General features: G+C 34.6%; 1 protein-coding gene across 2 annotated transcripts; it reads right to left on the reverse strand.

The window, feature by feature from the left end:
• Positions 1–678: 678 nt before the first annotated feature.
• On the reverse strand, positions 679–17,336 carry LOC149078131 (uncharacterized). Of its 2 annotated transcripts, none has more exons than XM_089241718.1 (9): positions 17,183–17,336; positions 15,707–15,823; positions 14,087–14,228; positions 11,454–11,589; positions 7,064–7,274; positions 4,539–4,732; positions 3,212–3,303; positions 1,800–1,946; positions 679–946 (listed from the first exon to the last, which is right to left on the reverse strand). In XM_089241718.1, exons 1-9 carry the CDS (start codon positions 17,219–17,221, stop codon positions 708–710), a joined length of 1,317 nt encoding a protein of 438 aa, XP_089097844.1. In that variant the 5' UTR covers positions 17,222–17,336; the 3' UTR covers positions 679–707. The 2 variants fall into 2 exon arrangements, with proteins under 2 accessions (XP_089097844.1, XP_089097843.1); XM_089241717.1 differs by having other exon boundaries at positions 15,707–15,826; positions 17,183–17,332.
• Between the last annotated feature and the right edge of the window lie 1,296 nt (positions 17,337–18,632).

Consider the following 18,632-nt stretch of genomic DNA (forward strand, 5'->3'; position numbering starts at 1 on the left):
CAAGCCTACCGATATGATTGTATGCTATTCTCGTTGCTTCGTCTCTACTAAGAAGGGCCCCCTCGAATGAAATTTCATCTGAAAAAATGACCAAGTTCTGCGCGAATCTCATGCAGGCGGGAATAAATAAAAAGTCGTGAAAATCTTTCCTGTATAAAAAAGTAAAATAAATTTATTAACGTTTCAGCGCGATAAAAAGCAATTGCAGTTACAAAGAAACGAAAAATCTTCATTGCAACATGTAGAATTCTGTGTGAAAATGTGACTTGACGAATCATCATTAGAAAAAAATCCGGAACCACTAATTATATTGAGTATACCAACTAATTAAATAGCTAGTTTCACTAAAATTTTCTGATTGTGAATCGTTATTATTTTACCGTTTTCGCCAATCCCCCCTTCGCCATAGTTATCATTTTCACATCCTTCAGTGAAGCTTTTTACGAGTAAAGTAACTCAGAAAATATTGTTCTGTTTTATTGACTGGTACGTGATCTAACCCTGATTAAAACGGATTAAAAGCTGAATTGTTATGATGTTTTTTAATCGGATGATTCTTTTTGAAACACCACCTGTATTTGGTTGATTTTTTTTTCTCTACTTGTCAAGCCTTGATATACAGTATATATATATTTGATTAAAGAAATACAGATGCATCATAACAATCAATACTCATGATAAAAGAAATAAAAGAATTTTTTATTTTTTCAAACAGCATTACGTTTCCACACAGTAGAAAACATTGATTTCGATGAGGGAAAAACCCATTTCCCTTTCAGACTGAGCTCAGCGGCTATTCGACCAACTTCATCAGCAATTTTTGCACCTCCTCCGTTGCCAACGACAGCCATAGTTAAAGTTTCATTAACCTGGTCGATATAAGGTAAACCTGTTTCACTTCTGCATGTGACACAAGTGGCACCTTTAACATCGATTACTTGCAAATCTACGATAAATAATATTGACACTAGTTACAAAACATGATTACGTAAGAAACAATGTACAATCAAGTCATATAGAGATTTATTGACAAATCACCTAAGTGATGCAGAACCACCGCAGGCCACTTAAGAGCTCTGCTACTGTGTCATATCACTTAACCCTTTAAGGGGCACACATTGGCAAGATATCTCATCTCCTTTAATACCTCTTATTTTAGCATTGACAAGTCTAGACATTTTGTAAAGTTGATTTTTCAATGGAATACTTTTCCCTATACCCCTCGGTTTGCACCAGCTGGAAATCGGAAGAATGCCCACTTCATTAAAAAAAGGTATGGCATTTTGACGGGCATTTAGTGATTTCTACTATGCTGCTTAAAGGGCTAAGCAATTTTTGAATACGCTGCAAATCATGAAAGATCCGTAAATGTGACACAGGCCGCTTTAGTGATCTGTAAATGTGCAGTGGCCACTTGAGTAATGCGAAATTATACTGCAGATTACTTGAGTGATCTGAAACTTTGCCACGGGTCAGTATTACCACCAAGCAAACAAAAATTATCACCTCCTTCATTCATTAGTGTGAAGATATTGGAAATATTGGGGAAGGAGGCATATTCACTTCTCAGTTTGTCACTATTATCTTCTGCTGATTTGTTAAAAGAGAAAGTATATCCTTTCCCCAGCTTTAATTTTCAGGGTATTCTGAAATATGATGTCATTAACGTTTGACTACAGCAATAATAATTTGTTTTCATCAATGTAGAAAGAAGCCAAACATTGATCACGACTCCTTGCATTAATATACCAGTTTTCCTCACTGAACCTTTCCAGGATTATCAAAGAAAAAAAAAATACCTGGTAGTAAGTCTAGCAGTATATTTTTGAGTCCATTGACCAAGTGTGGATCACCTTCGCTCAAGTACCATTGCTTGACTTCTTCCAACGTTTCTGCAACATCTCCATCAGAGCTATTCATGTGACCCACTTTCAGATAATAACTATCTACAAAAATTAAAGAAGAAATCAATATTTTTCATCTGATATAATGCTTACACAAATTGCGTAAACACAAATTCACATGCAAGAGAGTTTTTTTTATGCACAACTATTCATACTTGAAGCTCAGAAGGGACATAAGTCGTTCCAATACTCTCCTGACAGCGTTTTAAAAATTAAAAATTTATTACAGTCACCTCTCTACATGAGCGAAAACAATAATAACCTAAATACCACCAGTTTTAGCTCAAAAATTGTTTATGTCACTGATTGACAATGAGCTTAATAGGCTACTACTGAACCATACATGCACCTCGTCCATATTCCTCTGCGGAATTTCTAATGGACTGGTACATGTTGGATTGTGCTTGTGAACCTAATGTGAACTTTTGTTTCTGAACAATGCTTGTTATAATGCTGCCATCTATTATTCAAACTATGAGTGAAGTGTAATGATTGAAATATTTGTACCTTTGTAGGCTTGTTGCTCTCTGTAGGTCTGAGCTTAATAGGCTGCTGCATTCTTAGTGGATATTTGCGATTCACAGAAAAAACGGGGAAGTTTTCTCTTGGGAGTATGGAGAGCCAAGTTGCCCTTACAGGTGTGCTACAGGTGCCGTCGCACCTTTGATTTGAGGGTCCCGCTTTTATGGTAATAGAAGTGAAAAAATATACATTAAACACATTTTTTGTAGTAAACAAGGTGCCTCAGCTTCAACTATGGAATTTTGAAATACTTTTTTCATAAATTCTGAATTCCTGAATTCTTATCGGTTCTGAAATTATTTCTTCCATTAATTTTGAAATTATTTCTGTCATTAATTCTGAATTTTCATCAATTTTGAGAATTATTTCTTTCAATCATCATTCTAAATTTTCATTGATAATTAATAATTTCTTTCACTAAGTTCTAATTTTTTCTTAGTTTTGGAATTATTTCTTTCATCAACTGAAAAAAATTTTTTTTTTCTTGTTACAATTTTCATTAATTTTTGTGTTAATTCACATTTAACTGTGTCTATACTTTGTATGGATATTTTCAGCATTTCCGTAATAATGTATGAATTTTTGGATGCCGGGTAAGGGGCCCCGAAATTGTTAAGATACCTCTGGGTCTGCTACTAATTTCGCACCAAGCCCCTTGGCTGATTAGGGCGGCCCGGATGGTGAGGTATACCTACTACTACTTGTGCAATTTTGAGGATTAATCTAATCAAAAATCAAGATGTGTTTGTCAAAAAAGTTGAAAATAAACAAACCTCAACACTTACTGTCAGGATATTTTATAGGCGGCAAAATGTAAACTCCGATATGGCAGTCTTTCAATCCATCTTTCCTATAACATGCTATGGTTGGCATTGCACTATATTGACAGTATTAAGGAAGTATTTACAGAATTGAATTCATAGATTTTGAAATGCAAAGTTATTTCAAATAATTAAAAAAAGGAAATTTGAAAATAATAATTTTTCAAGTAAAAAAAGAAACCATTGGTACAGTATATAACTACTGGTTAACGGAATCAAGTGGGTTAATGGTGGTTGGCTAAAGAAGTTTTCTACGGTTTTCCAACTTTGAAAGCTGATCTCTCATTTGAAAAAAAGTATCTTTGCAAAGACAGCAGGCAAAACTTCAACATGATATGGTAAAATCCAGACTATCTGGCCTAATGTGGCAGAAGGGTGGGCCGGATAATAGAAAAGCAGGATGGACCAGAGCTCTATAAATGTTCACTTCTCCTACCCCCACCATACCATCAAAAACACCAATTAATACTAAAAACCGCTCCTGTTCATATTTTGTAACTTCTTGGTACTTTAGACATAAATTTGATGTCTTTATACATAAATGTGTATGTGACTGCCAAAGCCTGAAGTCAGCACTTCGCAAACTGGCCAGCCCAGTTGACAATGTCTGAAAATCAGGCTTTTGTCATGCTTTGGCTCTCTGGCCCCCTATATATATATTCCTAAAAATGTATTCTCTATGATTTGGGCCATATTTTGTTGTGAAAGCTGGCCATTTATAATAACTATAATAATTACGGTTAGCTATGACAACCATAATGGGTTTTTTTTTCTTGCATTTTCATGAAAGCAGAACGTATACTATTCATAAACATATAAATGGTTTTTTCTAAAAATTCCAATTTTCATCTTGCTTTTTGTCTATGACATGAATTTTTCCACAAAAATGAATATTTGACAAAAACATTATACCGCAATTTGAAACAAAAAGCATAGAATATTCAGAAAAATATGAGCGTTCAAAGAAAATCATTTTTAAGTATGCATGCGCAAAAGATATCAATTTCATTTTTTTTAAATTTAATTGTGAACTATAAAATGCGATTTATATATAAATCACAGTTGAATACCATAAAAATTCTGAAAGATTTCAGTGTTATGGTGAGCCGTTGTACTTGAGTTAGGTTTTGGAAAATTTCTTATTGTCGAGCTACTTTCAAAACCTGTCATTTCGATTATTTTTTTATTATTTTAGAGAATGAAAAGTGTACACGAGCATGAAATGCAATTTCGCTATCAAAATGAATGAACATAATGAAATAATCAAGTAAAAACCAATCTTGTGTTTCACCTTAAATTTTTGGCAACTTCATCAGCGACTTTCAACATGGTTACAGTCTCTTTGTAGATAGTGATGTCAGGAACACTGGTTTCATCTCTTGAGGTATCGTTTGCTATTGGCAACAAGTGTTGTATACTAGTGAATGCACCAGTACAGATGAGAACTCGCTTGCTATGGAAAACTTTTCCGTTATTTGTGAATATCTATGTTTGAAACAAATAAGATATATCAGAATAAATTTTTCATACATCAATCCATGCATATAGTGTGAGAGATGTACTGATCAAGTTCCAAATTTTAAACAAAAGAAAAAAAAAGCTATGGTGAAGAGATGCATAACTGGCCCGAACAAGAGTACGAGTTCAAAAATGAATATAATTGAACGCAGGTATTAGAAATATAAAAGAGAGAGAACGGGAAAAATTGAGGTTTTTAATTATTTTTTTAAATTTTAGGACTTTCGAGCACATATTGCAGTCAATGCTTATTTTTACAAATTCCAATGGACATGAACGATTGAGGCCTTAACATGGAGAAGCATGTAAATCACAAAAAAATAAAAAAATATTTTTTTGGGGATAAAATAGTAAGAAATAATGTCAATGGCATGGAAAAGCAAGTAAATCGCTAGGAAGAATTGTTTAGTTTCTGCAGCTGTCAAAAGATGTAGTTTACTTCATATGTAAACACACCTAAAAACTGTTTTGCTTGTCCTGTAAAATTTGGTTTTTTTGTGACACACATGCTTTTCTTCAATATCAACACCTCAATCAGTTTGTAAATGAGAAAGATGTTTAAAGAAATGACATATTTTTAGAGGACCAGAGGACAATTTTGTAATATTATATAGGTTTTTAAAATCGAGTATCGACTATATAAGGTGCATGCGAATGAAATCTGTTACCAATTTTTAAGGCAATAAACAAAAAGAAAGCAAAGCACAAGCAGATAGAAGAAGTAGATATTTCTCGAAAAATACAGTGAAATCTCAATATAAAAATATTCTGCGGACCAAGGAAAAAATGTTGTAGAGCAGCGGTTCTCAACATTTTTTGACTCATGGAGTCTTTTTCAGAATATAATTTCTATGGCAGAGCCCTGTGTGACTTGAGGAGTTTTTTTACGTATATTTTTTTATGGCGGAACACTGTAGGCTTTTTTTATTTATCTATCAAATTTACTGATTTATTTTATTTTCCTCGAGATCTCAACCGGTGCTCCAAGAACCACTGTTGTAAAGGGATTGTCATTATGTTGAGTATTGCTGCAGTACATAAAAAGTTTCACTGTATTAAAAAAAAACCACCCGTGGCACTGAGACAGGCACAAACAATTAAGACATTCCCAATGAAAAATTAGGATTTCTGTTCCAACCAATCCTTTTAATGTCTTGACAGGATGCAATCATTGTTCTTCCACTGCACCAGCAGACTTTCCTTCCAGCTCAAAATTAATGACACCATTAGAATCATCAAATGCAAATATATGCCCCACAGGATTTCTTGGCATTCACATCAAATAACGAAAACTGAGAGCTATCCCTTTTTCCAATGTACAGTAAGCGGGGTGGGAGGGGGGCGACCATTGAATATCATACTTTCTAATATTTTATGTCATGGAGACAGCTTTGTGCACAGTATCAACAGAACCACTGAATTCACTTGTCAGGTGATAAATGTTCCGTGAATTGTTTGCTTTGATTTCACATTGTGACATAGGATACACTTTCGATGGGGGCACACTAGTTGATCATGAGACCTCTTCCAGAGTTATTCCAAGTTCTCAACACTTTCACAACTACAGCATTTGAAATGGGGGGAAAAACTGATTTAATCAGAAATGAAAGATATTTTATTCCAATTCTGTAGAGACTCTATAATCTGGTAGTGCGATAATCTGGCCTGTTCAGTAATCCATCGTTTAGACAGGCTTTGTGTGAGTTTAGAATGGGAAAACATGTCACTGCATATCTCCATGCAGAAGTTAATGTTATTTAGATAGGTTTCTTTAAACTACTTCCAGTAATCTGGCACAGTTTGGTCTGATACCTACCAGATTAGTGAGAGTCTGCAGCACTTGTAATTTTCAAATATTTGTGTAATTTTTAATTGCTTCAGGGGAAAGGCCTCTTACGCCCACCTTTTTCCCTATGTATGCTACCAAATAAGACTAGTAAACCTTTAGTGTTAGCTGGATGTTCCCTCACTGAGCAATCAACAACAGCTATCTTTGATCCCTAAAAAGTGTTCATATCTAATGAATTTCCATTGGCCGGTGATCCCCCCCCCCACTTCAGCTGTTAAAACTACATTCTACTCCCTGCTTCTGCTTGGACGTCTCCCAAATCCCACCATCCACTTACAAAGCACTGCTACTTGTCTACACATGAAGACAGCGAAAATGTTTCAGACGAAGCACAAGCAGAACTAATGTATATATATGGTGTATATGTATATATATGCCTTAAATAGTGAAAATATATATTTGTTCTTTCAACAGGTTTCATTTGAACGTTCCTAATATATAAACCGTACTTTGTACACATCCGTAGAGATACCACCACAGGAATTAGTCGAATCTGTCAGGAAATGTTTCTCAATTTTGTGAACTACTTCCGCAAGGCATGTGCATCCATTTGCTTCAGACACTTTCTTGTGGGCAGCAACAAAGTTTCTAGCACTAATATAGCCACCTTGTTCAGTGAAATAAGTCCTTTCATTTGGCTTGATACTCAGGAAAGGAAATCTACACTCAGAGAATGAGGTGGCATTAAAGGATGAAATATGATTTTTCATACTCTTTAAAAAAAAAAATTACATTATTTTCCAAGTACATCTTCATATGCATAAGGGCCTCGATTATACAAGCTAACATGAACTAGAGACGTACCTTGGAAAATATAGACCTGAAAAAATTTTGAGGTTAAACAAAATTAATAAAGCCTTAAATGGTGAAAATGGCTAAGCTAACCCATAAGATCTTTAGCAGTATATCTGCAGTTTCTACTAACCCTGAATCAGCTCCATCATTCCCCACAAGGATATCTCCTAATTCGGCAAGCCCCTTTCAAGCAGTGCCGTCTTAACGCATGGGCCCAACCGGGCACAGCCCAGGGGCTTCAGGAGGAGAGGGGCCTCACAAAAATGAGAATTAGTTGAAATTGAAATTTTGAGAATTTGCCTGGTAGGGCCTCAGAAAAATCACTTGGCCCAGGGGCCCATGATGCTCTTAAGACGGCCCTGCTTTCAAGTCTGTACCTTCACAATTTACATAGTAGTTGTTGCATGCTGCAGCATTCTGTGAACCAGCTTTCAATGACCAAAAGCATTTTTTATGTTGTTTCATTAATTTAAAAAATTAAGTTATGAAAAGTATTTCTGACCACCAGAAACTCTGTAAATTGAGGCTCAGATAATCGAGGTCCTACTGCATTACTACTACTTGACCTTAAGCATCTCATACACATTCCTCTCCGGAATTTCTAAAAAAACTGGTACATATAGGAACTTGTTGTGTTAGTGACCTTAACATAGGTCCTCAGACTGCACAATAATTTGTGAATTATTGTGTAGTCGGAGACTTATATTTGTTAAAATATATTACACATTATAAATATTACATACATTAAAACAAAGCATCTGAATTTCTTGGAGCAGATTTTATTTGTCTGCATTATTTTAAATTTTGTCACAAAAACAATCTTTTTGTTTACTGTATAGTATAATACACAGCCATAGATAATGGTACAGTCAGCACTACAGTGGAATACACAGTTATATCATATACTTTATACAATCCTTCAGAGGGTGAAGTAAAATGAATATTTTTCTAAAATAATTCATAAAAATACATTTTTTTATAGATAGCTAAAAAATATAAGTGCAAGACAGAGTTGGGTTTTTTACATGACAAGTGTCTAAAACTGGTTTAAACTGTCAAGAACCTAAATGAATGCTTTTGGATAATGTTTTGAACACAATAGGTATATAACAATGCAAAACTTCCTTTTTTGAATATATTACAATGTTATATTTTTAAACACTTTATAACTATAATTAGAACAAAAAATTATTATAATTTGCAATTTTGAATTTTTCAACGCAAAAAAAGAGTCTAGAACATATAAAATATAATTTTATGATTTATTTTGTCTAAACTACTGATTACCTGTGTTCAATTTGATAAGCAAAATTGAGCTGTTTATTAAAAATATATGTAATAAGGCATCAGTGTTAGGTTTTTGGCTTCAGAAACTATCTCAGTATTGAAACAGTTAAAAACTTATTGTTAATGTTGTCAAATACTTTTTTAACCTGATAGATATGTTAAATAACAAAACACCTACTTTCACGTAGATTAAAGTGCTTTATATTTTGAAATAATTACTGAGTTATAGAATGTCTATTTAGTTATTATAAATTTTGTGATCTGCCCAAAGTTATATTTCATATAAAAATTCTTGTATAACATCTGTTAATACAATAATTAAACTCATTTATTCTCACCTAAAAATAGCTTAGGTTGGTTGTTTAAAATCCACAGTTTTAAAGAGTATTTTCAATCAAAGCATAGCTGGCAGGACTTTATACCCAAAGCATTGTTTTGCACATTCAGATACAGCTTCAATTCGTAAACCAACGATAGCATTATATAAATGCTAGTAAATTTACCATATCATATAGTCTCAAGCATGGATATTATTACTTTTGCACTAAGAATAAGATACAGGAATTTCTTAAGCATCATATACAATCAGAACACTGCCAAACTAAAAGATAAAATAATATAATATATGTATATATGATAAAAATAACTACTTTATTTCAGTCCTACAACTTAGTATTTTGATTACTAGATATATTCTAACGTTATGCACAATAAGGACATTGTTTTAAATATCTCAATGATTATCTAGGTAATTTAATAACTGAAATTAACATTACATATATAGTGTAAAAGAGTTTTTAAACACAGATCTGTTATAAAAATAGTACAGCAGATGTTTATATCCATACACATACAGAAGCAGTTGAAGAAATTTTGGAAGGACTTGTCATGAATCATTTTGAATTGAAGAATTTCAAATCATTCCATAGTTTTTACTTCAGCTGTTATGCTATGCTTTATTCAAATTGAATATTTTACCAGAAAAAAATAGATATATATTGTCCAAAATAATTCTGTAGGGAGTAGAAAATTATTTTACAATCATATTACATAGCTGCCAACTTTTGAAAATGAAAATTCGGGAGATTTTCGCGCGAACCCGTATTTTATGCTAAAACCACTCCCTAATAAATACAAAAGGGATTTTTCCAAATAAAATAGCGAGTTTCCACACATAAAAGTTAAAGCGTAGGGAATAAAACTCCTACGCAAAAAACAAGTGAAATTGGAGGCCAAAACTTCAATGGTCATCTAAAAAAATATTGTGTTCAATCAGAAACGCTGTGAACAAACATTCTGCGCGAAGGACCCCAAAATCATTGGAAGATGAAGGAAAACACCGTCAATTTTTGAAGAACCCCAACTTTTTGTGACACTTGATGTTTTTTTTTCATTTCACATAGGTGATGATGGCAGTCTTTCCATGACTGATGTTTATGTCCGTAACACAACTTGAACAAAAAAGAAAAGTCGGCCCTTTTCTGGAACGTTTGATGAAAGGAAATTCATCAGGGAATAAGTATCTTTAAAATTGATTAAATATATTTTTGCTTATCGGTATTCATGTTTTGTTATATCGCACGTACGTAACTAACAAAAGAAATTTTGACCACATGCGCGTCACCATAATCTTCAATTTTTATCCAGGACTATTGACTGCTAAGCTATTTCCCTGCACGATAAGACAAATAACTTTCTTAATACCATCAGAGGGTTTGTAAAACTTTCTTAAAAAGGAAATTTCCCCATTTACGACGTGTGACGTTATTTGGAAAGGGAAAAAAACAGAGGCAAAAGACTTCATGCCCCACAAGAAATTCCTTAGGGATGGTTTTCATAAGAGGGGATTTTTTTTTTAATGAAGTAGGAAATTTTTAGGGGCAATTAGGGATTTTTTGTGATTTTCGTAAAAATTCGGGAGATTTAAGAAATTTTCGGAAGGTCAGGGAAGAAGCTAAAATTCGGGAGATTCCCAGAAAATTCGGGAGACTTGGCAGCTATGATATTAAACAAAGAATAAATACTTAACATTGTCACTTTAAACATTACACACAATTCACGTGTGTATTTTCAATGAGAATTTTAAAAATGGAAAAGCAATATTTGAGGTTTTTGACGTGACAGTTTAAACCGTCAAAAACTGCCATGCGTCAAAAACCTGCCAATCCTGGTGCAAGAGAATCCATTGTTCTTTTTAAATAAAACAAGTAACGTCTTCCATTCCTTGCTATTTTTCATTGTTGTCAATAAGGGTGATAACCAAAGGTTATCATATGCAAATTGTAAAGACTAAGAGGATTATAGGATGACATTTCCTCTAAAAGCAGCAAAAACAGCATGTACGGATTACTCCTACAAAGCAGGGGGGATTGTACATCGAAAATTATGGCAATTACAGTATTCCCCCCATTAGACAGCATCCCGAGAATATTAGTTTTCCCATCATGCCAAGAAATTCAAGTCACAGATTCTGGATAATTCTTGCGTATTTTTATTTTAAAAAGCCACTGAATTGGATGAATGCATGCCATGACCCTTATTAAACCTTGTTTTTTCCCACATGCCAGGAACGAACCAGATCCCAACATTCAAGAAGCTGGTGTCCCTTGGGTTTTATGGCATGCCGGCTAATGTGAGGGGAATACAGTATTTTACAAAGATTAAAAAAATTGCAGTTTCTTCAGAAAAAATTATAGTTTTCAAATTTTTGATATGAAGTTGTGATCTAAGTACGTGAGGTCTAAAATACGGAAGTACCTCTTAATTGTTTCATCATGAGACATATCCAAAATTGAAATATTTCTTTCTGCCGCAGTCCTTAATACATCAGTTCCAATGAAGTGCATTTCTGGTGCAATAAACATGAAGCCAACCGGGTTGTAAATTGGTAAACCTGATAATAGAGAAATTAATAGAGGAACAAGGATAACTCAAAACAATGACAGAAAGAATGGCCAAGAAAATTTTTGATGCACAAATACCAGGACGCAAGCCACACATAAATAGGTATTAATAGAAGTAGAGGAATTATAGGATTTGTATCGAAGATATGCATTTGCAGATACCATTGGCTTCTATTTGCAAGCATTGAAATGGAAAATCTATGTATGCATACAGAGGTGGCTTTAAGCCGGGATCCCACGATGACTGCGTCCAGACATCGTCCTCGTGGAAGCAATAATTTTTATGGTTTTCAATTTTCAATACAAAGGCCATAGAATAATGATGGAAGGTACTTCTAGCCAACAATAGGGAACATTCAAACATTTTGAAATTGATAGTGAAGGAAGACTGCTCCTTTCGTAGAGGCAAAGATTAAAGAGATTGTCCTCTACAGCTACTATATTGAACTTATTGTAAACTCCCTTAATTTTTTCACCCCACCAAGCATCTTCCTTTGAAATTTCCAAAAAAGTACAGACTTTTCTTGACGCCAGCTGCGATTGTTGATAGCAATTTGCAGTTTATGCCGAACAAAGACTTTATATTATCTTTTACCTAAATTACCTTACCCTGCATCACGCCCAGTCATTGTGGGATCACGGCATTAAGGCTGTGCATTGTTAGGCCATACAAGACACCACTATATTGAGGGGTAATTTTACCACTATTTGAGGGGTCAAGAAAAATTATTTCAGAAAATTTTGGGAAATAAGTGGAGCGAATGCATTCCCTCCAAGCCTGATAAGCCTTGGCTAAGAATATTTATGATGAAATTGCCTGCATTTTCTTTTGCAATATCACACACGGGCGGCGTGGCATATACAAAACTGTGTATTTTCCGAGTTGTTTTACTGGTGTGTCATATACTCCATAGAGGCTGCGAAAAGATGTTTTGTGTGGTTGAGAATTTTTTCTCGAGCCACCCCTTCAACTTCATGTTATACTGATCTGAGATACCCCATTTTCATCCTACTAGTTAAAGCTTGTTTTCTATGCTGAAACTCTAACCTGCATAGACAGGGGTCTGTTAGCTGATGGTTGATAATGTTATGAAGGGTAGAAATTTGAAAAGGCTTGTGAATACATGTAAGGTATGTGTGGCGTACGATTGTTCGAATAGAAGAGCGAGATTGCATGCTTTGGCAAAATGTTGACAGGGATACATCTTATAAATCAGCATAATTTTTTAGCATTCCGAAAATAGGTCCGAATTTGAATCACAATAACTTCTGGACAACACGTGCAAAGAAAATGTTTGATATCTCATGGGAAAGATGAAGTCTTTAGTGGTAAGAATTTTATCTCAATAAATGATACCATTTAATGGCACAATAATGTCACAAACATAAATCATCAGAGTTTTTGAGCGTCAGGAAAATAGGTCAGACTTTCAATCCAATTAACTTTCATACAAAACCTGTGAAGACAATGTTCAATATCTCATTGGAAAAATTAGGATTTAAACTTTCTATTGATAAGTGTTTCATTTCAGTATAACATCATTGGATAACAAAATAGTGCCCCCAAAGTACAAAAACTGCTGTGTCAAAGAGTGAAAGTTGATATAGCTTGGGACCCCAGTCTGCTATCACTTTATATGAGGTGTCTTAGCCAAGTTCTCCGAGAATTTAATGAAATAAAAGTCAATAAGGAGTGTTTGAAAAAAAAATATGGTCCAAAAAACTGCTGAATTTTTTTTCTTAAAACAAAGTAAGATATGACTAAATTGTTTTTGAAACATCATTTTAAATAGAGGGTAGAACGACTTATGGAGATTTTAAAAAACTTGAAGCCGTTTTAATAAGCCATTAATTAGTGAATGCATTCATGTTAAGAACTTGTGACTGTGTATTGCCACAGCCTACCCAAATTTTTTTCAGAAAGGGAGACTGGCTCACACACAAGTAAGAGTGAATTACAACTACAATGTACAGAAACAAATTAAAATGTGAAAGGTCATATTTCATTAGAAAATTTCAGGTCTTTATAATTCTACAATAAGTAGTAACCATGTAAATATGCAGTAATAGCAAATTACGAGACACTAGCTGTGTTTCCTATACCTCTTTATTATACTCTTACTTTATATTTTATTCTTAGTTACGATTCAGTCTTAGTATTTTTTGGAACTATCTAAGAACCCAGTGAATGAAACGATAATCCTCTCTGCTTATTATACAAAGTTCAAATGACTGGATACCAAGTGAAGCTAATGGTAAAGAAACCAACCTCACTCGTAAAGTGCGAGGTTGGTGGTTCGATTTGCTACAGAGGAATGAGAATTTTCGTTCCAATTATCTTAGCTTGGTATCCAGTCATCTGTACTTTGTAGGAAAAGTGAAGCACAAATTGGAAAAATAATTGCCGTGATTTCAAAAAATTTTAAGAATAAAATGTGTATTAATCTGCCCTAAATTTTATTTCATGCATTATACAACTCAGCTTACCCGATAGAGCCTCCAACTCGACATATCTTTTCTCGAGACCATTACACAAATTATGATATATCTCACTTTCGTCAACAGATGTAATAATTCGCCCTTCATCATAATGAGAACTAAATATGTTTCTTTCAAGCCTATCCTCATCCTATGTAATAAAAGAAAAGTTTTGATCAAGTAGGTCATGAACATGAAGTAAACAGAAAAAAGACTTATAAATGGATATACAATGTTTAATTTCTCTTGCAATACATTATAAATAAATGTTCATACATTTATTGTCACTGATACACAATACAAGAAAAAATATTTAAATAATTCATTCATACTTTCAATAGGCACTAAACCCCCCATACAGTCCTTTGAGGGATTTTCAAAGAATTAGCACATGCAGGACAGCGTTAGGTTTGACTATGTTTGATCAACTCTTTTCATTATGTCTGAGGTATGCGTGTCATATGTTCAAAATGTTGCACTTTATCGTCTAAATAAGGAGTGAAAGTGTCAGATAACTGTGTCAATCCCTACCAACATGACAAGGGATTAGTAAGTCAGAAGGAAAACTATTTTTGGTGTATTTTTTCCTCAAGAAGGGAAAAAAAGCTTGGCTCTTGAGAAATTTTGCTAGAATAATTTTCTTTATTACATATCCATTTTATTATTTTACTACATGTCTATTACTACATATCTATGTCTCACAAGAGCACCAAAACCAAGGGATTAAATAATCTCCCCACTCATCTTCTTCAATCTTCTACACCTCGGATGTCTGGTAAACATAGACCCTCAGTGAAGGTCCCTCACCCTGCCGAAACTTTTTTTTTGTATCAGAGCCCACGATGCTCACAAACAAATTGTTTATCGAAAAAAAAAAATTGGGGCATAACTGCAAGATTTCTCATAGACGCGAAATTTTAGGGCTTGTGCAAGAGGGAGAATATATTTGTGAATTTGTTAGTGCGGGAGGGTTCTAGTAATCTGAGCCCCAGCAGAGATAGATTTATGATTTTGTGGCCTGTGTGCTACACAAATTTTGCCACCCTTCTCCCATTCTAGTCTAATATTCTTAACCACTCATTCCTCAAATTTACCTTCTTGTGCTATAACCAGCTTGGGCCCCCCTACCCCAGTAACAACGCGTATGACTCTGCGGCCGCTTCGGGAAGGGGGGGGGAACAGTAAATTTGAAAAAATAATTATAAATATCTTTACATAATAAAAATAAATCAGTAACTTTGATGAATAAGTAAAAAATAGGCCTACAGGGCCTCCCCCCCCCCCTTAGAAATTATGTATAAAAAAAAGGCTCTGAGGGGTCAAAAAAGGTCTCTAGGTCACTCTGTATATCACTCAATGGCCTAGTCCCTCGTTTTTTAGGCAGAGGCAGATACATGGTTCTGCTGCTCTTCTCCCATTCCACTAATTTTCTTGACCACTCATTCCTCACACTTGCAGCCCTGAGCTCTATAGCCCATTAAGCCCCTTTTAATATAGCCCCATCCTTCGGGAAATGCTTAAAAATCTCCTCCTGGAGATGTGAATCGGGATGTTCCTGGTTCATCAATGTCAATGTGCTGCTGGTACATACCTACAAAGACTGAAAATGAATTCTGATTGTATAGATACCTTTGGTTCATCTGGTCCTAGAAGAAGCACTTTCACATTTGGATCTGAAGACGCGTACCTGGCAGCTGCTGAGCCGAACATTCCTGCACCAACTATGCAAAGATCAAATAACACAAACTGCTGAAAATAAAAATGGTTCAGTTTAAATTCAAGTAAATATCAATACAATAAGAAAATCAAGTTGACTTTCATGCATTGAATATGTAATAATTTCCCACCCGCAATAATCTGAGCAATTTTATTGACTGGATTTATCCTGGATAACCAAAAATGTGGATGATACAAACCTTATATTTTAAGGTTCAATAAAATAGAGGAAATAGTTGAATTCAAAGTATTTTGCTTAATCATTATACAGTAAAACCTTTCTTTTGTGGAACACAGATGGCACATATCAGGGGTTTCCGTAAAACAGGGGTGACAGTTAGCCAGGGGTCTAAACTGCATCCCACCCGAAAATGTCAAGTGCCAATACCTATGTTTTAGCCGCCATGGTGACCTGGGATTTGTCCAGCCCGGCATTGTATTGCACCTACTTCTCACAAATAAATTTATAAAAAGTTTCTCAAGTAACTTGAATACTCAATTAATCATGGTTTGATTGTTTTACAATTTGGAATCAATTTCAATAGTAATAATTGCATTTAATTTCAGGTTGAATGCTTGATTTATAGTTAGGCCGACTTTCAAAAGCGGCCATGACCTTATCATGGTGGAAGCTGAAAGAGCTCTAGCTCTGCGTTAATCTTATTATTGCTATGGAAACAAATTGTACAGTAGAATCTCATTACAACAGATGTTGTTCATAACAGAGAGTTAGGAAAAAATTGCAATAACAATAAAAGGTGCTTATTTTTAATGATGACAAACAGGGTTTCGGGCTAAAGACGTGTTTTCCTAGGAGCAGGTTTTTCTGTGCCACGTTTTCATCTGCCGAAACGTGTTACTTTATCACCCTATACGTTTGTGTTTTCCTGGCATGGTGCATCATCTGTGTATGTATTTGACCCCCCCCCCCCCCAGAAGCAGTCAGGCAATCACACCCAACGTAAAACATTTGTGTGTTGCGCTCTGTAGGAAAAAAGTCATACCGCTTTTCCTATTAGTGAGTGTACGTGATGTCGCACAAGTCGATTTCATACAGTGCAGGAAACGTACTCCTAGGAAAGCATTGCTTTTGTTATTTTCAATGATGACAAACACAAGGTAAGGCACTGGCGATAACAAGAAATGAAAATGGTGATAAAATAGATAAATATAGCAGGTTATTTTGAAAAAACTATTGTTACCAAAGAAAAAATTTTTAAAGAATCAAAGCGAAAAGGTGAACAGTTGGTGAAAAAAAAAAAGTAATCGCTAAATTTGGCGCAATCCCCCGTTTTCTTAATCCGCCAGTCCATGCGGCGAGACAGCCCTGAGCCACCCCCAGCTACAAATCCGAAATATAGAAGGAAAAAAAGATACAACAACACAAACCGGGGCTTCATGTTTCAATGATACTACATCGGTATCCATAAGCTTTCACGATCTTTTTTTTTTTAAATTCTAAAACAACTAATGTGCTTTAATACTTCAATGTGTTTAAAATACACAAAATCCGCCTCTTTCATATTTGATCTGCACTGAGACGGCTGTAACCGCCAGCGATCGATGATCCATAACTCTTTTTTTTCAAATACAAAATTAATTAAAATTTATGAATGGAATAATTTCTTACGATATATTTTAAATGATTTATCAATAATTTACTTCCTATTTCTAAAACTGAATATTGAAGGGATGTATTTTTTAAAACTATTTTATAATTGAAGTGTGGCAACAGGACTCGAAACAGCGGTAAATAAACAAACCTGACTCGAGATAGAAAGCACGCCTATATGAGAACTGTACAATTTGAAATTGAAAGCGCGCCTATAAACAACGATTTTAAAAAGAAAAATAAACAAGGCAAAGCTTTGAAAATGCTTTTGTATTAAAAAATTCAAATGAAACCGAAGATATTTTAAATTTTAATAGCACTGAATTTGTTACATTTTCTATATATGGGTTTATAAATTTGTATTGTTGTAGAAAAGCATATAAATTTTTCAATGACTTTAAACAATGTCAGTGGTTGTTATTTTTCATGAATTCACAAATGCTTTGATTTCTAGTAATTATGAGGAGGCTATTAATTCACTTCAAGAGTTTGTCGATTCCAATCAACAACCCTGTGAATCTTGTTCAAGTGACAATACTGGCTCGTTCGAGGCTAATCTACTAACTAAATGTCCAAGTTTTTCATTGTGGGTGGCTCGTCAAAATGTCCTAGCATGTAAATATATGATGCATCGTCAGTCGAGCGTCACCTCTGACGAAAATAGTCAACCCAGCTTCTACGAACAGTTTTATCGAGAGATGGTTGCGATTCAGTGCTTGGTACCTTCTATTAATCACGTAGGTCTTGGATTTCTCTCCACTTATAACTACTTGGTGGCATTACTTTCATCAGGATCAGTTGAAAAGTTCTCTGCTGAAGCCTGGCATATGATTTCAGCAGTGTTTGGCGCAACAGATATGGTGTCAACTGGAAATATTAACCGTGTTGAAGATCCTTCCATCTACAGCAAAGCTTTCCTTCAAAACACAAATTTAGATTTGTTCGGCCTACTGACTGTTGAACTATGTTCCAGTTTTTGTTTTGCTGTGGCGTGTTTGGCAGCACTGGAGAAGAAAAGTGACACTTTTACGATGTTGGTGAAGGCTGTGAAGAAGATGAAAAAAGTAGCAAAACAAAGAGTTTCATCAGAATGGAAGGTTAAAAAGCCTGGTCTGGAGAAATTGTCCTTTTGGTCAATGTGCGATGTACCTTCCATTTCCGATCAACATTATTTTCTGACTGCTGTCGAAAACCTCAAAAGTAAAGAATTTGACTTAGCATTAGATT

Source organism: Pholcus phalangioides, unplaced genomic scaffold, assembly GCF_987345545.1.
Source record: "Pholcus phalangioides strain wild (caught in Gottingen) unplaced genomic scaffold, Ppha-v1.0 ptg000014l_1, whole genome shotgun sequence".
Lineage (NCBI taxonomy): Eukaryota > Metazoa > Arthropoda > Arachnida > Araneae > Pholcidae > Pholcus > Pholcus phalangioides.